The sequence below is a fragment of the Gymnoscopelus microlampas genome, assembly GCF_963454915.1.
Source record: "Gymnoscopelus microlampas genome assembly, chromosome: 9".
Lineage (NCBI taxonomy): Eukaryota > Metazoa > Chordata > Actinopteri > Myctophiformes > Myctophidae > Gymnoscopelus > Gymnoscopelus microlampas.
In genome coordinates this window covers 56,349,739-56,373,220 of record NC_139946.1, presented here as the reverse complement: position 1 = coordinate 56,373,220, position 23,482 = coordinate 56,349,739, and the positions used below count along the sequence as shown (strand labels likewise).

The following is a 23,482-nucleotide window of genomic DNA, read 5'->3' as shown; positions in this document are numbered from 1 at the left end:
TAATCTAAACATATAAACACAAAACAATCCTAGGGACTTGTTTACGTTATGGTCCTACAGTATGTATTCAATTCATCAATAGAATATTAACACATTAATACATCAACAAATACAAATAGCTGCATTTACAGAGGAGAACAATATAAAACGGTGGCAGTGTCTGACCCCTCATTTAAATGGGAATTAATATCTAACTCCCTTTGTAGCCTTCTGATAGATGCTTTTTCAGGACAGTTTTAAAGAAACCAGTGATTCATGTCCTTTAATGGATGATGTCAGGGCCTCATGGAGAGTGATCACATGGTTTGGGTGTCTATTCAGTAGAGAGACATACGTGAAGGAATAGTGTTCCTCCATAATGCATTACATCCTCCCTTTGAAACTCCTCAATGTCAGTGAAAAGATGCAGCTGCTGAGTTCATGTGAATCAGAGGAGATGGTTGTTAAACACTCCTACATGACTTACTGTAGCGGTCAGCAGTGACAGGGACTCTATACATGTGTAGTAAGTACACATTGTGTAGTAAGTAAGTACACATTGTGTAGTAATTAAGTACACATTGTGTAGTAAGTAAGTACACTTGTGTAGGGGACATTTGGAATTGGCATAACAACTAAACTGGGAGAAAAATAAACAAAAATCCTCCTGGATGTTAAAAATCAACGTGTATTTAAAACAGTATAAAACTACGATGAAGTTCATCTTCCTGTCCTGTATTCCCTTCCTTTGTCTATATTGTCAATAGAGACCGTTTATGATGTTACAGAGGATGACCAGAACACAGACTCCACTCTTCCAGACAGAACTATGGACTCACCTCCACACAGTGAGTCCATGTTACTGTTTAAACATGTTGTCATCCTGATACTTCTAATTATACCTCTAATTATGTTGATCCAACTTAATGGCACGACCTTAAAATATGCTAAAAACTCAAATCATATTGGAATTTTGTATGCTTATTGGTAATATGATAATACTGTATCTATACACTGACGGCAAATATCAATATTTTATTATTAAGAAAGCACTGTCAGTGTCCAGCTTTACATAAAACCTTTTTCTTTCATGCTTAGATGTCCAGCTTTACACATATTTCTTGCAATACATTGATTATTGCAGATATTGTGTATCGAGATATCATCGTTATCTAATAATAATGAATGTAATCCTCCATCTTGTCTTCAAGGTGCTTCCACAGCTCAACCAAGTCAGACAGAGATAAAGACCCAGGGAGACAAAGCAGCAGAGAAGAAGCTGAAGTGTGCGAGGAGAGAGTTTATTCAAAGAGTCACAGAGCCCATCCTGCATTCTCTACTGGACGGACTTCTGGAGAAGACAGTTATCACTGATGAAGAAATGGAGACAGTCAGAGCTGAAAGAGTCAGAGCAGAAAAAGCACGGCAACTCATCGACATGGTGTGGAAAAAGGGAAACAAGGCGTGTTTAAAAATGATTGACTGCCTTCATCAGCTGGACCCTCACCTTAGTGAACAGCTGAAGTTAACCTCAGGTGATAAATCTCTCTCTCTCTCTCTCTCTCTCTCTATCTATCTATCTATCTATCTATCTATCTATCTATCTATCTATCTATCTCTCTCTCTCTCTCTCTCTCTCTCTCTCTCTCTCTCTCTCTCTCTCTCTCTCTCTCTCTCTCTCTCTCTCTCTTAACTTAATTATAACTTAATTATTTTAGGTGTGGGGTCCGCTTTATAACAAAGACTTACCAAAATGAGACTCTGCATGTGTGTTGTGTAGCTTCAAAAGGTTTTGGTCAGAGATGTGTGTAGATAATGTTATTTATTTTCGCAACATTATCACACTGCTGTCAAGTTCGTCAGTTGGGGGGGGGGGGGGGGGGGGGGTAAATTGTATGAAGCATTAGTTTGGGCCTTAATTGTTTTACTTTTTACATACCGAGCGCATGATTTCTTTGTTGTGGGCAAGTGCCTGCCGTGAGTTTTTGGATCCCATCTACCAGAGACTGCAGTGGATGGATATGCTGTGGGTTTTATTGGTCGGTTAAATTCAAAACATGGTGTTTTCTGTGTATTTATTTATGCATTATTTATTTGCTATCATAGCAAACTGGGACTCTACTGTTTGTTTTTTGGGACGTTCAAAGGCTTTATACCTCTATCAATCACTGCCACAACTAATATATTCCACAGAATAATGTAATTTTGTTTCCTTCTGGCTTCTATTTTATGAACACATGAACATCATTTGGTTTGTCAACTAAATGCTTCCACATATAAAAGTGTGCATTATTCTCAAAATATCATTACATGACACATTCTAATCGTTGAAATGTGTGTGGATGAAGGACTTGTCTGAATCATATTTAAGTGTCATCCTAAAGGTTTGAACATCGTCAATTAAAAGGATATAACATTGAGAGAGCTAAGAGACTCTGGCATCTTTCTTAATTGTCTACAGATGTTTTAAGGTTCATATAATGAACTATTGTGACTCTCAGGGCCTTAAATAAGCTAAACATTCACATAATACTTTATAAGATCACTTGGTTTAACTAAAGTGACCCAGCTCAGTACTGTGTACATCTGTGTTCCAATGTTATAGCCTTTTCTATTGTCTTGTGTTCCAGAGCTGAGACTGGTGCTACTGGGGAGGAGTGGAGCTGAGAGGAGCGCAGCAGGAAACATCATCCTGGGCAAGGAGGTGTTTGGTGCTGAGACCATCTTCTCTGACCTGAGTAGGAGGAGAAACCGGGAGGTCTGTGGGAGACGGCTGGTGCTGGTGGATGCTACAGTCTTCTCTGGACGTTCTCTGGAGGAGATGAGGCAGGATCTGAGGCCCTGTCTCAATCTGTCTGCTCCTGGTCCCCATGCCTTCCTCCTGGTCCTACCAGCAGAGACTTCTGAAGTAGAGGTGAGAGCGATGATGGAGAAGATACAGGAGGTGTTTGGAGAGAGCTGTTGGGGCCATAGCATTGTCATCTTCATACATGAGGGCAGTGAGAGAGACCAGAGTGTTGAGGAGTTAGTTAAAGCAGGCAGTCAGGAACATCAGCAGCTTGTAGAGAAATGTGGGAACAGATGTCACCTCTTCAACATTAAGGACAGCAGCCATGATGATCAGGTTTCACAGCTGCTGGAGAAGATAGAGAGCATGGTGGCAAGAAACACAGAGAGCTTCTACAGCACTAATATCTACCTGGAGGCAGAGGCCCAGGTTAGAGAGATGGAGATAAAGATTCACAGGGACAGTGAGGAGAGAGGACACAGACACAAGGAGGAACAGGAGATGAGGGAGATGAGGGAGAGGTTTGAGAATGAGCTTAAGGACTCCTTGAGTAACATAGAGGGATCCATCCAAGGACTGGAGAAACAACTGAGGGAGGAGAGAGATGAAGAGAAGAAAAGAAAGCTAGATCAAGAGCGGATGAGGGAAGTTGAGAGAAAAGAGGAGATGGAGAAACACAGGCAGGAAATAGAGAAGATGAGAGACATCTATGAAAGAGAGGCCAGAGTAGAAGCAGAGAGAAACCTGATGAAGGTTGTCCTGCCTGAGATGCAAAGGAGCATCATGATCTCAAACACAGAGATGCAGAGAGAGTTTAACAGACAACTGGAGAAGAAGAACAGAGAGATGATAACACAGAGAGACGAGTTAGAGAAGAGACACAAACATTGTTCAGTGTTGGAGGAGGTGTATCTGGATCTAATTAAAAAGAGCAACAACATTCAGTTATTCTCCTCCAAAGATTCAGTTGGAGGAGAAACAGCAAATGTTGGAGGAACTGAAGGTCAGAGAGATGACAACACAGAGACAAGAGTAAAGCTGAATTCCAATTCCCCAAGCTCGGTCACTCGCTCACTCTCCTCGCGTCCTCCACTCGCGCCTAAGCCCCGCCCCTGCGAGGAAGAGAAGATTAAATGCGAGGACGGAGTGGTCGACCCGTTGGCCTCACAGGATCGGAACGCACTCTAGTGTCATTTTAAAGCGACGGCAAATTCCGCGATCACTGATTTTGACGTCTCACACAGCTGGACCAGAGCCGTGGATGAAAATATACATGCATAGAATAATATGCAGGTATAGAATTATACAGAATATAAGAATAGACAATTCATCAATGTGGATGGATGGCCACATTGTTATCTTTATAGTTAACATTTCGTGCAAAGCCATTTATTCCTGAAATAGTGAATGAAGCGCCAGGATGAGCAAACTTACATTTATGAATTAAATCCTGATCCGTCCCTCTTTTTGCTCGTACTGACCAAATTATGAATATAAGATCACTCATCTCACCTCTCACCTTCTAACCTGTGTCCTCCTATCTGTCTGATGTGGGTTCTCAATTAAAACCCACATGTTGTCCCTCTGACACTATTCCATCATGTCTTTTAAAGGACGTTTATGTCACCATCTGACTCCTCATTTTGGCCATAATGAACAGATATTTAGTTTTAAACATGCCACCATTCAGCCTCTACTTTAAACAGCTGTCCTAGACCTTAACGACCACAACAATTACAGACCTTTCTCCAAGATGATACTTGTTTAGAAACTTTTAGGAAAAAGTTGTCTTCTCACAGGTTTCACTATCCTGGACACAGTTCTAAATTCAGAACCCTGCATAACACAGAATTCACAAAGTACACAACAATATTCTTCTAGCTGTTCACTCCGGTTCTTGTGCCATTTTATACATCTGCTGTTCTTTTTAAATGTTCTACTGTATATAAATAAATAAACATGACGGTACAGTATGTAAGACATGGGTAGCTTTTTTAGTACAGTGGTGTTACTGTTAACACACGTTATCACATTACACTGTATAACTCTGAACAGAAAAGCTCAACTGCTGTATATTTGTTTTAATAAATCTCTTAATTGAACGCCAGGAATCATGTGTCCATTTTTATAGCTTCAGGAGGTTTTTTTCATTAATCTGATGATGACGATGATAATGATGAAAAATGGCATAGCTATAATATATTTTTTTGTACATTTACAGTATTCAAAATGGCATTTAATGACAGAATGACTTTTACACTAATTCAAATTAATAATATAGCTGCAAGCAGCGATAATACGGGGCCAGGAGAGAGAAAGAGAAATGATAATTCCTTTAACAGGTCAGTTCATGAAAGTCCTTGCGGTCTTGTTTCCAATGAGGGCCTGTGAGCAATTAGGGGTTAAGAGTCTTGCTCAGGGACACATTTCATTTCATCAACACATTTGCTGACCTGGCCTGGAATCGTACCTGGGTCAACCAGAGCCTCTGGCTCCCTAACCACTCAGCTATGGCCGACCCTCAGAGAGAGAGAGAGAGAGAGAGAGAGAGAGAGAGAGAGAGAGAGAGAGAGAGAGAGAGAGAGAGAGAGAGAGAGAGAGAGAGAGAGAGAGAGAGAGAGAGAGAGAGAGAGAGAGAGAGAGAGAGAGAGAGAGAGAGAGAGAGAGAGAGAGAGAGAGAGAGAGAGAGAGAGAGAGACGGAATAGATTGAAGATAGAAACGGAATAGATCGAAGAGACAGAGAGAGAGACATGGAAACGGAATAGATTGAAGAGAAAGACATGGAAACGGAATAGATTGAAGAGAGAGAGCCATGGAAACGGAATAGATTGAGTCATGTTTTTTGCAATTCAACTTAAATGAGTGTGCATCAAGTGAGGCTTGAACCAGCAACCTTGTGGTCGTGAGGCACTCTTAGGTAGCTGCAACACTACCTATAGTGCTATAGCTTTGTCCAGGCTGATATTGTCTGTTGAGGATCACAAACTCTTGCCTTCTGTCATGACCCAAGCCCCTGTTTCACTAACACTAAGATCACTCGTTCACAAACCATTTACCAATTAAGAAATTGTACATCTCCTCAGAAGCAAAACTAGTGAAAGTAGCCGATCTACAAGCTCACAAACCATTAAAAGTTGTCAGATTGTACATCGGCTATTTTCACAATGAAGTATGTTATACATTGAAAAAACATACTCTCATTGCTATCTGAAAAGTTGTGAGATTGTAGATCAGCTGTATGTAAAAAACACTCAATTAAGTATTTCATGTTATCTTTAACAATTGCAGATGTATTCATTGAGTCATGTTGTGTGAAATGCAACTTAGATGAAGTCTGCACCAAGTGAGGCTTGAACTGGTGACCTTCAGGTTGTGGGGCACACATTTAAGCGAGAAGCCACCAACAGACAAGAACCTGTGAAAAAGGAGATCACACAGATCATACAGTTTCACGCAAATAGCTGAAAAATCCTGGGTTTAAGTGTTTTTCAAACTGCTCAAGATTGCGGACAATCTAAGGGCGGTGCTTACTGGTCAACGTGATAGATGTGTTCCTCATTAGTCAAGGCACATGTGTAAGCAGGTCTAATGGCTGTCGGCCAAACGAGGCATGACTTTTGCCTGTTTAAAGTTTCAATTTTCAAAAAATTGCTATAGCGCCCCCGTTTGACCAATTGGAGTAAGATTGGTTTCAGTGATATTTGGAATGGCCCTTTACATTTCTGCAAAGTTTCAAAGAATGGTAAGTCTGCATGTATGTGTTAGGGGCAGATGAATAATTGTCATAAAACTGCAATATTCATTGGCTCATTAAAGCTTCATTTTTTCACTTATGGAAGATATTTTGCAAACGTTTTTTGGTATAGGTCCAAAGTTCATGTGTAAAAAGTTTCGTGCAGATTACTAAAAAATCCCAGGAGGAGATAGGTTTTAACTGTTTTTCATATAATTCAAAATGGTGGGAGATCTAAAGGTCAGAGGTCAAAAGTCAGAGTGTGAAAGTTGTTCAGCATGAGGAGACGCATGTGTGCATCGAAGTTTCATGGCTGTAGGTGAAACAGGGCATGAGTTGTACCTGTTCAAAGTTGTCATTTTCAACTGAGTGCTATAGCGCCACCTTTTGACGAAAGATTGTGAGATTTATTTTTTGATCGTTTTTCATGACCATCTATCATATGGCCGAGTTTCATAAAAAGCGACTGCACGGTTCAGCCAGAACTGGCAAAAACGGCAGAAGAAATGGAATAATGCCAATAACAATATGGGTCCATGCTGGAAGCCTGGCCCCATAATTAAAGGCTTTCTTTCTATGGATCAGTCACCCCATGGAGACTTGGAACCGCTGCCTACCGGTCCACTGGTCATCACATTATTGTCTTAGGAATGAGACAAAAACTAATAAATATCCATGAATTCAAGTCTCCATGGGGTGACTGATCCATAGAAAGAAAGTGATTCTGGGGGTGAACTATCCCTTTAAGGCTAATATCTCCCCATGCAGCCAAGGAGGAATTCCCCTTTAGAATAGTTTAAGTAAGATGTTGTCTTTCCACCCAGGAGACCCGAGTTCTAATGTTATATCATCAATCAGATCTAATCACATCTTAGTGTTTAGAATGTTATTTGGGAGCACGCTTGCAATATCCTCACAGTCCACCAGAGGGGCCCCAGCCCACATATTGGGAAACACTGTTCTGATTGACACACAGGGCTGAGAGCCGCCTATCCTAACAAACTACTCTTATCTCATTACTACAGTAACACTCCAGAAAAGTAAAAGTACCTCAAAATCCAACTTGTGTACAATACTTGAGTAAATGTACTTTCGACCACTGCCTGTATGTGAAAATACAAGAATACAACCACCACCACTAGCTTTGGGAATGAGTAAAATGAATGATAAGAACATAATGGTAAATGTACTTAGTTACTTTCCACCAGTGCCTGGTCAGTGCATTTCTAAATGTCCTTGTTATGAATAGAATGTTAAAAAGAATAGACAAGGATGTGAAAATAAAGACAGTACAAGCACCACTAGCTCTGAAATGAATCATTTATATCATAATAAGAAATACAGATGAAATTAATTAATGTCTTAAACATGTTGCAGCCTACTCTACGAACTGTTGGAGTAATGCATGCTGCAGTCCACTGGGGGGCGCAATCACATCAGAATGATGAGTTGATTCTTTTCACCAAAACCACCAGAAACTCAAAGAGTAAAAACATTAAGACTTGTTTTATTTAAATAATATATAGTCTATGTACATCTATATCATATTATAATATAATATATAGTCTATGTACATCTATATCATATTATAATATAATATAATATAATATAATATAATATAATATAATATAATATAATATAATATAATATAATATAATATATAGTCTATGTACATCTATATCATATTATAATATAATATAATATAATATAATATAATATAATATAATATAATATAATATAATATAATATATAGTCTATGTACATCTATATCATATTGATTGATACATAGATAGATTTAAGAAAAAACAAATATAAAGATATTGAAATGATAATGTATTAATCTACAAGATAACATCTACTGTAAAGTCACTGTTTCTGCTTGTTTGAACCAGTGGTTCTCAGTGGAACCAAATGGACCCTTACAGGTCTGTAAGTCTGAGAGTGTACACATGGAACCAAATGGACCCGTAAGAGTTGGAGGAAGAGAACCTGTCCCACAACCCCCCCCCCCCCCTCCCCCCAAAGTTCAATAACTTTGAAAGAAAAATTCAAAGTTATTCAACATTTTCAAGATTTTCCAAAAATGTTCAAAAATAGCAGATGTACAAGCTCACAGTGCGTCACTGTGAGCTTGTACATCTACAATACACACAACACTTGGCACACAATGTTCAGGGGTCTGTCACGACTATAGTCACACCACCAGGGGCCATGTGTGGCCCCCAGGGGCCACAACACAACGTGTCACGATGTCACGACACAACGTGTCACGATGTGACGTGTTGTGAGCTTGTAGATCTGCTATTTTCAAATAGCCTCGGTATAAAATAGGGCTGGAGTAGTTAATGAGTGTTTTATAATATAATAATTTATATCTACAAAGTAGGCAATGTAGAATGTACTAGAAATGTAACATGTAACATTTCTGTTACTCAAGTAACAGAAATGTTACTTGAGTAAAAGTACAAAAGTATTGTTGGCATCAAAAGATTCTTAAAGTACCAAAAGTAAAAGTACTAAACTGTTTGAAAATAGCAGTCGCATCGCAACACGTTATGAGCTTGTAGATCTGCTATTTTCAAATAGCCTATGTATAAAATAGGGCTGAAGTAGTTAATGATGTATGTTGTATGTAATGTTTTATAATATAATAATTTATATCTACAAAGTATGTAAAGTTTTCAAATAGTTGATATCCTTTCTTTTACTTATTTAACTTATAAAATAGCAAGCTCAAAATGCGTTGTGCGACGCGTTTTGAGCTTGTAAATCTGCTATTTTTGCTACATTTGAATCTCTATCATCAAAGTTTTAGGCATATGACCACGCCCACCTGGGCGAAACATCAAAGAAAGAGGGAGTCCCCCACTCCTCCTGCGTCGCCAACGCCAACAGGGGCGTCACCCCCCGCCCCTCCTCTTCAGGTCTCCAGTCGATGACGTCATGCCCCCTCCCCTCATCCTCTGGTCTCCAGTTGATGACGTCAGTGCTGAACGTCCAGCGGTAGGATCCAACATGGCGGCCGCAGCATCAGAACATCAAAGAGAAGAAGAAGGACTAAGGTTTAACTTTAATAACAATAAGTTCAGTCTGCTGGTGTTAGTGGGTCAGATAGACACCACGGGGCTGCTGGGACTTGTAGTCCAACAGGTGAACAGAGGTTTGTAGTTCTTTATAAAGTCTTCTCTTTTCTCCACGACACGTGACGTTTGTTTGTTTTTTAAGGCTATAAAGCCACGAAAACAGCAGATCTACAAGCTCACAAGGCGTTGCTGCAGTAACGCTTTGTGAGCTTGTAGATCTGCTATTTTCGTGTTGGGTGGAACAATAAGAGAAGGATTCTAACGGCTGGTTACTTTGTAACTCTGCTGCTGCTGGGGGGGGGGGGGGGGGGTGTTGTGGCGAGGTGTGTGTCCCTGTCACAATGTGTTCCCTCTCATGCTTGTTGTGGGTCTATAATAGGTGTGGCACATTATGTTTCCCTGTTAAAATGTGTTTCCTCTCTCTACACTGTAAAGTGTAAATGCATTAATATGGTCTGTTAGAGAACATTGGTTCTCAAAGTGGGGTCCGGGGACCCCCAGGGGTCCTTGAGGGGGTTCCAGGGGGTCCCCAGCTAAATGATGGATAGGAACCAAATGGACCCTTATGGGTCTGTAACTCTGAGAGTGTACAAATGGAACCAAATGGACCCTAACGGGTCCATTTGGTTCCATTAGTACACTCTCAGAGTTACATTAAGATTGATTTTATGATATAAATTGGGGTCCCAGGGATAGAAATGCCATTAAATGGGGGTCCGTAGCCTAATGCATGTCAAACTGGGGGTCCTTGAAATGTAAATGGTTGAGAATCACTGCTAGAGCCGTAAAAATCTTCTCTTATGGGGGTCCTTGGCTTATCTTTTCAAATGGGGGTCCGCGGGCTATTAAGTGTCAATTTGGGGGTCCTTGACATGACATAGAGACACACGGGCGGAAACGGAAGGCCTACAAATTCACGCCCACTTTTGAGACAGTGCCGCTACTCGGGGTCCGTTAGAAGGATGAACTGCAGCTCTCAATGCATTCCCTATGAGAGGACATGAGAGTTAGCCTACTTTTCAAATATTCCTACATTAACTGGAGACGATATTGATTTAAATAAAAATATGTTTCCAAATGTATGGAGTGTCTTTGTCAACATATCTTCTTGTTTTCTCAATAGATGGAGTGTTTCACATTTAATTTGCCAGTCGGATGGGTTACCCATGATGTTAACAGAGTGGAGAGGAGCTGACAGACAGATAACCTGTCGCTCTTCCGTGACGTGTCTGTCGTTAATCATTACAAGCGGCGCCGGTTTTGAATAGACGATTCTCCGTGTATGTGGTGAATGATGTGAACATGGCTTGTTATATGAATTCTCTACCTGCCGCGGAGCTCCGACGGTACAAAGATAAATTACAACTAGTAGGTTTAGCGTGTTGTCCTTACGACTTGCCTAAAAGTAGCTGGGGAAATGACCCAACTAAATGGCCAGACGTGACATATCCCGACATCGTCAATTATCTAGTGGATTCTCCAGGTTTGTATTAATAGCCTATTGGAAGACTGCCATAGATAAAATATAAAGCGCTCACCTTGCCACGGATGTTCACTCACCATTCGGAACATGTGTGCACTGTATTGGTCCGTATTTCTCAACGAATAAGTGTTTTAATCCAGTCTGTGCCTGAACCCCGTTCAATTTCCTCTTATGCATTGAGTGTAATACCAGCTTTCACCTGATGCGCTCCGCCAGTACACTCATTACGGAATACAGGGAACTTCCGACACAGACGGGATTAAAACACATATTTATTGAGAAATACTGATTAATGCAGTGCACACAGGTTCCAAATGGTGAGTGAACATCCGTGGCTACAAGGTTGGAACTTTATATTTTGCATTTGTCCATGTGCGGAGAAGTACAGGCTTTAGAGGAGGATTTTCAGTGACTATAACGACATTGCGATCAAGACTGTCATGTGATGAATGTATTTTAGAAAAAAGATACATACTAGGCACTGTGCGTGTATATTCACATATCATGCCTAGGAATTCATCTATTTTATTGCAGTTTTCATACAATGTATTTATTTCAATTTAGGGAGCTGCATCAATAGGAATAATATAATAAATGACTGATTGCAGTGTAATCCTATGTAATCCTGTGCTCCTCAGGTGATTGTGTCTGACTTCTTGATATTGTAAATCTAAACTGCCATAAATCCAGTTGTAGTGTTTCCTTTAACATTTGAATACTTTTTCCACTTGTGGAGTTCCCAAACCTCTTCTGAATGGTTTCAGGGGTCTATACAACCCACACAATGAAGAACCATCGATCCCTGGATGCTCATATCTTCTTCACAAGTGGATGGGTGCAGCCAATACTTCATTTGGAACCAGAGGGATTGAATCACATCATTCTTAAGGCCAAGGTTAAGCCTTCCTGGAAGGTAACCGAGGCATATCATAATGCCTGGGTTTCTGTCAGCATGGATGGGAGCATAATTGTTGCTCATTGCATCACAGCATGACGCGTTGTCAGCTTGTAGATCGGCTATTTTCAGTGAATGTTCTCCCCGGATGGTGGCTAAAGACGTGGCTAGCCTGCGGACTGAGACCGGCTAATTTGCATATCCTCGTGAATATAAATTAGCCATGCGGTCTTCTGCGGACGGACAATGGGGGTATTTTGTTATACTTTATTGGAGTATTTTCAGTACTTTTACTTCTACTCCACTACATCTCAGAGGCAAATATTATACTTTTACTCCACTACAATTATTTGAAAGCTTTAGTTAAAATGACAAGTTACTTTATAGATTTGGATTATTATTATAGAACACACATTAACCACTTCAGCAGTAGTAGATGAATGGAGCAGTAAAGGAGAAAGGTGCCAGTCTGTGTTACTCAGTTCACACCATACACTGTTATTACACTGGGCGCTCGTCGTAGTCGCTCAAGCCGTCGCTGCGAATGTCGCATCTTTCGGAATATATTGGGATGAATGCGTGACGTATTATAATGCGACAGAAAAAAATCAAGATCTCCGATGCTAGCGGTTTTGATACACTGATGGAGTATATTATAGTATATTGTGGGTAGTATATCGAGATGACAGATATGGGACATTAAAAAGGACAAATTAAACAAATGGGACAGTTTATTAGAACACAAAAAAAATCGCTACAGCTTCAGTAGTTAACCAGTGAAATGACGGTATTTTACAATGCCTCTCATAGAGATTGCATTGAGAGCTGCAGTTCATTGTTCTAACGGACCCCGAGTAGCGGCACTGTCTCAAAAGTGGGCGTGAATTTGTAGGCCTTCCGTTTCCGCCCGTGTGTCTCTATAGTTTGAGAACCAGTGTGTTAGACAGGGTCCCCACGGTCATGAAATTCCTGGAAATATTTTGAAATAAAAAAAAAAAAAAAATCCAGTACTGGAAAAGGTTTGAAATTGATGAAACATCATCAAAGGTCCTGGAATTTATCAAGGGTCCTGGAAAAATATTTGGCTATGCATTGTTTTTGGCTATTGATTTTGTTAAAACAAAACATTTTCATAAACATGAATAATATTACACGAAATATGTAACATAAGTAGTTTTTCGCCCAACGGGCTGTGTGACGGCAGCCTAATGTATGTCTCAAACTTTATTTTTGCTACACTGCCTATCTTTGGGCATTCTACATAGGAGTAAGAGACACATTATTGCGCCGAATGATTGTTATATAGGCCTGGAAATTGGGCTAAATATTCTGGAAAAGTTTTGGAAAAGTTTTGGAAATTCATTTCTAAAAATGTGTGGGGACCCTGGTTAGAATATGTTTCCCTGTCAGAATGTGTTTCCTCTCCATCCAGTCCAGTGTAAATGCATGTAGAGCGGTGGTGTTCTGGTACATTTTGTTTCCCTGTCAGAATGTGTTCCCTCTCCACTGTAAATGCGTCTTGATGTGTACTGGCACATGTTGTTTCCCTGTTAGAATATGTTCCCTCTCCACCAGTGGTGTAAAGTAACCAAGTACATTTACTCAAGTACTGTACTTATACGTTTTGTATAAGATTTGTAGCGCTTGTAGATCTGCTATTTTCAATGGATTTTTAAATATATTTTATACATTTGAAAACTTGAAATGGGACATTCTGCATAATGAGTACTTTTACTTTTGGTGCTTTAAGTACATTTTGATGCCAATACTTTTGTACTTTTACTCAAGTGTCAGAATGTGTTCCCTCTCCATCCAGTCCAGTGTAAATGCATGTAGAGCTGTGGTGTTCTGGTACATCTTGTTTCCCTGTCAGAATGTGTTTCCTCTCCAGTGTAAATGCATGTGAATCTAAGTAGGTCTGGTACATTTGGTTTCCAGAATCCCCCCCCCCCCTCCCAGTAGACTGTAATGGGTGGTTTGGCACATGTTGTGTCCCTGTCAAAATGTGTTTCCTCTCTCCACTGTAAATGCATCATAATGTAGTCTGGTACATTTTGTGACCTTGTTAGAATATGTTTCCCTGTTAGAATATGTTTCCCTGTTAGAGTACGTTTCCCCGTTAGAATACGTTTCCCCGTTAGAATGTGTTTCCCCGTTAGAATATGTGTCCCTGTTAGAATACGTTTCCCCGTTAGAATATGTTTCCCCGTTAGAATACGTTTCCCTGTTAGAATATGTTTCCCTGTTAGAATATGTTTCCCTGTTAGAATATGTGTCCCTGTTAGAATACGTTTCCCTGTTAGAATATGTTTCCCTGTTAGAATATGTTTCCCTGTTAGAATATGTGTCCCTGTTAGAATATGTGTCCCTGTTAGAATACGTTTCCCTGTTAGAATATGTTTCCCTGTTAGAATACGTTTCCCTGTTAGAATATGTTTCCCTGTTAGAATATGTTTCCCTGTTAGAATATGTGTCCCTGTTAGAATACGTTTCCCTGTTAGAATATCTTTCCCTGTTAGAATGTTAGTTTCCTCTCCAGTGTAAATGCATGTGAGTCCAGTAGGTCTGAGGGGGAACAAAATATTCCAGAACACTTCCTTCTGTTTAATTGATATTAACTGTGTGTGTGTGTGTGTGTGTGTGTGTGTGTGTGTGTGTGTGTGTGTGTGTGTGCAGGTATCAGGTCGTGGGACGTTGACCTCAGTGTGTGTAACCTGGACCACCAGCTCAAACAGTTTGTGTCCAGACACTCTGCGTTCTTCTCTGAGGAAATAAAAGGTACCTTATAGTTATTATTCATATTATTGTTAGTATTATCAGCCCGTAAAACTTGACCTTTAGCCTCGACGAGAGTCTCTCTCTCTCTCTCCTATATACTAACCCTATATACTGTAAATCTATATAAATACTGTAGATCGACTGTTTGAAAATAGCAGATCTACAAGCTCAATGTGACACGTTATGAGCTCGTAGATCAGGAAAATTGCAGATCTGCTATTTAAAAAAATATATTTTGACCAAAAATGTTAATTGTTTTTTAATGTTTTTGAAATGTTTTATGTTTGTTTAAGAACCACTGGTTTAAACAACATTAGAAAAGCAAAACCCAAATAATCAACTATACCAAAACAAAAACACAACCCACAATTGCCAATATTTACAAGCATCTTTACTGAAAATCAAGCCCAAAGTGGCTTTATAACAAGCAGACCTGGCAACACTGTGTTATAATAATAGCAGATATGTACATGTATATGTCACAGGTAGATTGGCATTCCAGGGAAATTGAAAAAGGAGCTGAACACGCGTTCACACGCACACGTGATAATAGTTATTGTCCATGACGGAGGCGCGCCGACTCAGCAGAGCTTGAGGCCGAGGAGGCGCACCCGCGCTGACCGACTGAAGGTCTGCTAGTCGAATCAGCGCCGTCCGAGTTGTAAACCGATAGGGGGAGAATAGATCTTTTCATGGATTACTATCCACGTGGGTGTCGTGGATAGACTAAAACAAATGTTAAAAGCCAGAACATAATAAAATTATCTTGACAGTCATGCTTTCTGGAATGCCATATTTCCTGTAATATATATATCTGTGTGAATGAAGTAATGAGACGTTCTGTCTCTCTGTGTGTGTCTTAAGGCTGATGATGACACTGTCATCTGACTGAACACACACACACACACACACACACACACACACACACACACACACACACACACACACACACACACACACACACACACAGTGTGTTGTTGAGCCCTGCAGTGCACACTGTGCTTTTAAATCAGCAGGTTTTCAGACTCCAGATATTATAAATCAGAGCCTCTTATTGTTCAATAATAATAAATTACATAAATGCTGTGTTTCCACAGCAACACACCATTAACCCACACACACACACACACACACACACACACACACACACACACACACACACACACACACACACACACACACACACACACACACACACACACACACACGCACACACACACACGCACACACACACGCGCACACACACACACACACACACACACACTGACGGCCTCGGTTGACCCTGCAGGGATGCAGCTGTTGTCATGACAACGAGGTGATCAGCTGACAGGAAGGAAGGAAGGTGGTACTTCCTGTCATCTCAGGGGTCAAAGGGCAGGGTGTGTTTGTGTATCTAGGGAATGACCCCCCCCCCCCGGTAAGGTTTATGTTGGAGGTCAAAGGTCATTACTCAACAGTATGTTTCATTTCACATTATAACTAATGAGACCATGTACAATAGAATGTGAGGAAAGAGCTCCCTCTAGTGACAAAGCAGAAGTACTACACATACAGTACGTGTGTGTGTTTGTCAGTGGTGGAAGAAGTACTAAGATATTTTACTTAAAGTAAAAGTATATATACCACAATATAAAATACTACAAGTAAAAGGCCTGTGTTCAACATGTTACTTGAGTAAAGCACAAAAGTATTACATTACATTACAGTAATTTAACAGACACTTTTATCCAAAGTGACTTACAATAAGTACATTCAACATATGTAGGGAACTAAACTATTAATCACCAGAAGTATTAAGTGCATTTTCTACAAAAACAAGCAACTAAGAGTATACCTAGTGCTAAGGTAAAAGTGCAATATATCAGCTACATACTTTATTAAACAGATGAGACAAAATAGCAAAATCAAATGAGCACGAGATAAAACAAATAAGTGAATCGAATAAACATGATCCAATAAAACAATACAACAATAAAACAAGACTTCGTACAATTCGTATTGGTGTCAAAATATAGTTAATGTACCAAAAGTAAAAGTACTAAAATGTTTGAAAATAGCAGATCTACAAGCTCACAACGCGTCGACGCGTTGTGAGCTTGTAGATCTGCTATTTTCAAATAGCCTGTGTATAAAATAGGGTTAGAGTTAGGATTAGATGTTTATAAATGAGGTTTATGGATTTTAGATGGATACGTGCCTCATTTATACTTACTGCTGCTGTCCTCACCAAAACTACAGCAGATCTTTAGGCTTACATTTAAAACTACAGCAGATCTTTAGGCTTACATTTAAAACTACAGCAGATCTTTAGGCTTACGGTTAAAAAAAGGCCAAAATGGTTGAAATTACATTCATAAAATAGCCGCTCTGAGACGTTGATGTCCTCATAGGTATTATTAACTCTTTCACTGGCAGAGTAAGTAAATACATAAATAAAGCCATTTTTGGATTTTCTTACCTTTTCAGGTAGTCACAGAATATTTATCTCCTGTAAGATTGATCCCCTGATGGTTGCTAATCACTGAGGGTTTCACTGTGCTTCCGTGAAAAAACAAATGTCATGGCGACCTCCCGTTGGCTTGTTATAGGCCGTTGAAAATAGCACGTCTCATCCAGAATCCATAGTAAAACACAGGAGCCGAGATACAGGTTATTTCCCACATACTTTAACCAGGAAGTGAATGGAGCGGAACATCACGTGATTTCCTGGTTCTGTGTGGGGAAAAGAAAAAAGAAAAGTCGTCCTAAGTCGTCCTAACCCTGTGTGTATATGTATGTATATACTTTTATATGTTTCTATATATTTCAGGACAGAGGACTCTTCAGTACAGTGGAGATGTTTTGGACACTCAGGTGGTGGTGAACCCCACCCCCCACTACGTCTGTTCTGAGGTAAGACCTGACCTTTAACCTCTAACCTTAATACATTACCATACGATTAAGCAATATTACACGAGAGGGTGTGCTTTACCGTCATTATTGGCACGCCAGTAATGTGGTCAGGAACGAGGCGGAGCCGAGTTCCGCGAGCATCACTGAAGTGCCAATAATGTAAGGTTGCCCCACAATACATGTATTCATATTGTGGGGCAATTCATAATAAAAATGTTTCTCTATTATCCGTTTCCCTGTAAAGAGAAGAGTTTATTTGACGGAGACAAAATAGTCCCTGTAGCAGCGCTCTGACTGAGGAACCGTCTCGTCAACACAGCTGAGCTGATTCCAGTAGGCTATATGCTCCGTCGTACGACCGTGTCACATGGCCAAAATAACTTATCTACAAGCTGATAACACCTCGTGATGGCGACGCGTTGTGAACTTGTAGATCGGTTATTTTCACAGTGCGATACCTTCGTACGGTAAAGTATAACATACTCAGGACTGTTAACGAAATGGGAGTAATTTTACTCCACCAAATGAGTCAAAATTAACAACATAGTCCATTTTGCATAGCTGTTTGTTCTCCGGTGGCGGCGGTGGGTCAGGCTACCTACTGGCACAGCTGTGCCATATATATGGTCTAAAAAGGTGCGAACTGCGGACTGCAGTGCGGACTGATTTATTAATGTGATTAGGCCCGTGATATGATGCTGGTTTGAAGCACGGCTAGATAGCTATTTCAACCAATCAGATTGCTTGGTCGGAACTACCTGTTGTATAATAATACTTTATTGTCAGTTCAGTTCACACTGAAATGTGTCTTGTGACCCAGCAGCCATGTATGCAACACATATACAGTACACACATTTGACATGACACAAAAAACAAAAATAGAGACACAAAGACCAGAGCAATGTCCACCTCTCAGCCTATACCCCTGGCCTATAACTCCTGATTAAGCCTCACAGTGGTCTGATGGACAAAGGACCTCTTCAGTCACCAGTCCTACACCAGCACTACACCAGTCCCCCACAGCCTAGGGAGGCCAGGGCCAAGCTCATGCCTCCTTCAATGCATGAGAGCCAACTGACCTTCTTGTCACCTGACAGGGGGGAGTTTCCCTGGTAGGACGTAGCGCGTGGAAGGAACACGTTATTCCAACCAGTTCCCTTCCCCTCCATCAGGCGCCCCGGCTGTCATGGGGGAGGTGGTTTAGTGACCAGGATTACTACATGTTTTTGTGAGGGTATTAACTACCCTGGGAGACACGGGGAGAACATGCAAACTCCACACAGAGTAGATCCTTTCACCAACCCCTAGCCTAGGGCATGGGCGCTGATGACGCGGAGGAGATGACACGCCCACAGCACCCACAGCGTCCCCGGCGCAAATCGAACCCAGGACCTTCTTGCTGTGAGGCGACAGCGCCACCGTGCGCAGTCGGTTTATTATTTCTTTAATCTGGACTTTATAAAGGCCTTGGACACAGTCTGTCACGTCCTTAACCCTCAGTCACAGTGAAGCAGGAGATCTCCTGATCGTAAAAACTTTTTTTTGGGTCAGTTTTCAAATAAAACCTACTTTTCTCCTTTAGGTCCATCGGCTCATCTCTGACGCGTCCCGCCATAAACTCTTGCTGCTGGTTGGTCAGTGTGTGGAAGGGGGCGGGGACATCGTGCTGCAGAACGGAAGCTTCTCGCTCAGCGATTTGGTCCAGATCTTCACTGACGCCGAGGTGAGTCAGACGTGCTGTGACATCACACTGATGTCATCATACTGATGACATCACACTGATGACATCACACTGACGACATCAGGGATCTCCATATATGGGCATAAAAGGGACATACAGACTCATAGACAGAGATATATATCACCAGGTATTTCAAAATAAATCGTAATCGTATTTGAACTGGGGACCCCCCAATATAATCATATTTGAACTGGGGACCCCCCACTCTGATAAGCACTTGTAATTGTAGGCGTTGAGGCGTTACATTTAGTTTGACTCGGTTCCACAGATAAATATTATGAAAATAGCTGATCTACAAGCTCACAACATGTGATCTTATACGTATGCCCTGTATACACTTATACTGTATGTTGGTTTGGTTATTATTGAGTGAGAAAACAATGTTACACATGAAGCTAATCATGTGGGGACGGACCCCACCCTAAAATCTTTTGTCTCCTCTACACCAAACCTCTTTGCCGAAAATAGCAGATCTACAAGCTCACAGCGCATGTTGTGAGCTTGTAGATCTGCTATTTTTGGCTAACGTTCTCAGAATAGGGATGATGGCGTTCAAGTGGTTAACTCATTCACTGCCAGGAATTATTCCCCGTCACTTCCTCCCTCACAGAGATCAGCTCATTACACACACATGGGGGTCCGGTAGGATTGGGAACAATTGTCCGGTCCATTCCAGAGTTATGGCCGTTTGAATGTGGCTTGTTTTTTTTTTAAAACACTTAGAAAACAACAGAAATCAGAGAAAAATGGACTTATATAAATATGGTGTTTAACTTATTAACCAAACAGTCTTTGTTGTTGTTTTGTTTCCACTCAGATAGGAGAGTTGCTGAGCTCAAGTGATCCGTCTCTAAAAGGCATCCTGACCGTCAGCTGCCCCGACTCTGGACTCTGGAGGAACTCTGAGCTGGACAAACATAACCTACAGGTAGGACTACAAACATAACATATAGGACTACAAACGTGGCCTACAGGTAGGACTACAAACATAACATATAGGACCATAGACATATAAAGGTAGACGCCTCCTAAGGCTCTGAGGCATTGGTATCTCGGGCGCCATTTTAGCGTAGGAAAGCTTCCATGAAGCTTCCGCGTGTGTCACAGAAGGGGCCGTTAGTTGGAACTTGGCAAACTCCACACTCTGGATTTATGCAATAATAAATCGTCCTTTTACTGTTTTACAGTTTAAACAGGTTCCTAGAGACATGGTTTTTCAAAGTTGATAGCTCTGTTCTGACCTGAATAGCTAACATTAAGGATGTTGGATAAAGGCAATTCTGCAATGTGGCCAGCACATTTCATGTAGTCTGTCAGTGAATGGAGACAAACATATTTTGTGACTATTACTGTTACTTGAAAGTATTTTGGTATGAAAATATGCAATTTAGATGTAACCAAATATAGGCGTATGCCTACTGGATCCATAACTCCATGTCTCTCATTTGTGACGAACTTAACCGCTTGAAAATAGGTTGAAAATTCAGGGAGTTGTGATGATTTTAATTGTGGAGAGACCGTCTGCTTCAATGGACATAAATGCATTAGAACAGTGGTTTTCAACCTTTTTCATATCAAGGTCCATTATTTATTTGGCATTTGAGCCACGGAACGCCGTCTGATGAGCTTTAGCCTCTCACACCCAAAACTTAGAATATGTTGTTATCATTCGATAAGATGCTGTCAAAATAACAATTATTTACGTTCTCTAATTCTGTACCTGTAAGTAATGCAGATGTTTAACAATTTGACTAAAGATCTATAAGGGTCCATTTGGTTATAAACTCTCCATCATTTAGCTGGGGACCACCTGGAACCCCCTCTAGGACCCCGTAACACTGGTTGAGAACCATTGCACTGACAAGTCCCGGAAAAGACGCACTGTGATTGGCCAGTAGTCAACGCGCTGTGAGCGCTGTGATTGGCCAGTTGCCACTTTGAGTCTCAGTTTGCCTCCGCTAAAATTTTTGCCTACGCTAAAAGTTGCTCCAACGAACGGCAGAGGCCAATGAGGTATCTAGGTTTCTATATCTATGTATAGGACTACAGATATAACCTGTAGGACTACAAACATGGTGTACAGGTAGAACTACAAACATAACCTGTAGGACTTACTAATAATAATAATAATAATAATAATAATAAGTGAAGTTATAAATGTATAAATATAATAATGATGAATGTATATAAATGCATAATGTAACCTCCAGGACTTCATAGAGATCTGTATCAGAGTTATACATATCATAATAATAATATTAATGTAACCTCCAGGACTTCATAGAGATCTGTATCAGAGTTATAAATATAATAATAATAATATTAATGTAACCTCCAGGACTTCATAGAGATCTGTATCAGAGTTATACATATCATTATAATAATATTAATGTAACCTCCAGGACTTCATAGAGATCTGTATCAGAGTTATAAATATAATAATAATAATATTAATGTAACCTCCAGGACTTCATAGAGATCCGTATCAGAGTTATAAATATCATTATAATAATATTAATGTAACCTCCAGGACTTCATAGAGATCTGTATCAGAGTTATACATATCATAATAATAATAATAATGTAACCTCCAGGACTTCATAGAGATCTGTATCAGAGTTATAAATATCATTATAATAATATTAATGTAACCTCCAGGACTTCATAGAGATCTGTATCAGAGTTATACATATCATAATAATAATATGAATGTAACCTCCAGGACTTCATAGAGATCCGTATCAACCCTGCGGTGGTCCTGCCAGAGATGGAGGGTCTGCAGGAGTTCACAGAGTACCTGTCTGAGTCCCTGGAACCCGAGTCCCCGTTCGCCCTCTTGGCCCCGCCCTCCACCGTGGGCTTCCTGAAGCTGTGGCGGCCGTGCTGCTACGTGTTCCCCGGCGGGCGGGGAGACTCCGCCTTCTTCGCCGTCAACGGCTTCAACGTGCTGCTGAACGGCGGCTCGGACCCCCGCGCCCCCTACTGGAAGCTGGTCAGACACCTGGACCGCATCGACTCTGTCCTCATCACTCACCTGGGGACTGACAACCTGCCAGGTAGGGTTAATGGTGGAAAGTAATTAAGTATGTTTACTCAAGTACTGTACTTAACTCTCTCAGTGCCAATGAAATAAAAAAATATGTTCATACTGTGCCAGCATTTTTTTTTTTTAAGTAAAAAGAAAGTGCTTAGGAAGCGAGATACAGCCTTTTTCAGTTATAAGTTAAACAAGGAGTGAATGGAGCAGCAAATCTTCGGATCACGATATCTTGGGTTCTGAACATTAAAAAAAAAACATTTTACATTTTTTAATTTATTTTAAAAACTCGGGATGACTTGTGGCTTGGCACTAAGAGAGTTAAAGGAGTAGTTCACCCAAAAAATTACGTATTTTCTATCAATTACACATTCCATGAAGCCTTGATTTCATGGCGATTTTTTTTAGTTTTTGTCACATTCCTGAGACAATCACTGACAACCTGCCAGGTAGGGTCACTGGTGTAGGCAGTGGTGGGGTGGAAAATAAAATCGATGACATGCTGTCTTCTATGGACCATAGAACAGTGGTTCTCAAACTTTTTCATGTCAAGGACCCCCAAATTGACACTTATTAGCCCGCGGACCCCCATTTCAAAAGATATGCCAGGGACCCCCATAAGAGAAGATCTTTTACGGCTCTAGCAGTGATTCTCAACCATTTTAATTTCATGGACCACCCAGTTTGACCTGCATTAAGGCTACGGACCCCCATTTAATGGCATTTCTATACCTGGGACCCCAATTTATATTGTCAAATTAATGTTAATGTAACTCTGAGAGTGTACAAATGGAACCAAATGGACCCGTTGGTTCCATTTGTACACTCTCAGAGTCTCAGACCCATAAGGGTCCATTTGGTTCCTAACTATCCATCATGTAGCTGGGGACCCCCTGGAACTCCCTCAAGGACCCCTGGGAGTCCCCGGACTCCACTTTGAGAACCAAGGCCATAGAATACATGCTGTCTTCTATGGTCCATAGAATACATGTTGTCTTCTATGGAAGCATGTCGCACAGCGAAAATAGACGATCTACAATCGGGGATGACCAGGTCCTGCTCTGTCAGTACA

At 40.7% G+C, this 23,482-nt stretch overlaps 2 protein-coding genes across 2 annotated transcripts in view; both read left to right on the top strand.

Annotated features, from left to right (window-relative positions):
- Positions 1-956: 956 nt before the first annotated feature.
- Positions 957-9,508, top strand: LOC311051677 (uncharacterized protein; the record flags this gene model as incomplete). Its single annotated transcript, XM_084066260.1, has 4 exons — positions 957-966; positions 1,191-1,514; positions 2,610-3,799; positions 9,317-9,508. 4 exons carry the CDS (start codon positions 957-959, stop codon positions 9,506-9,508), a joined length of 1,716 nt encoding a protein of 571 aa, XP_083922386.1.
- map1sa (microtubule-associated protein 1Sa) overlaps positions 9,509-23,482 on the top strand; it is a 36,828-nt gene continuing 22,854 nt past the window's right edge. Inside the window, exons 1-6 of the mRNA XM_084065777.1 lie at positions 9,509-9,661; positions 14,639-14,740; positions 17,550-17,632; positions 19,215-19,355; positions 20,191-20,301; positions 22,096-22,429. Coding sequence (XP_083921903.1) covers positions 9,517-9,661; positions 14,639-14,740; positions 17,550-17,632; positions 19,215-19,355; positions 20,191-20,301; positions 22,096-22,429 — 916 coding nt within the window. The 5' untranslated portion in view covers positions 9,509-9,516. The remainder of the gene's footprint in view (positions 9,662-14,638; positions 14,741-17,549; positions 17,633-19,214; positions 19,356-20,190; positions 20,302-22,095; positions 22,430-23,482) is intronic.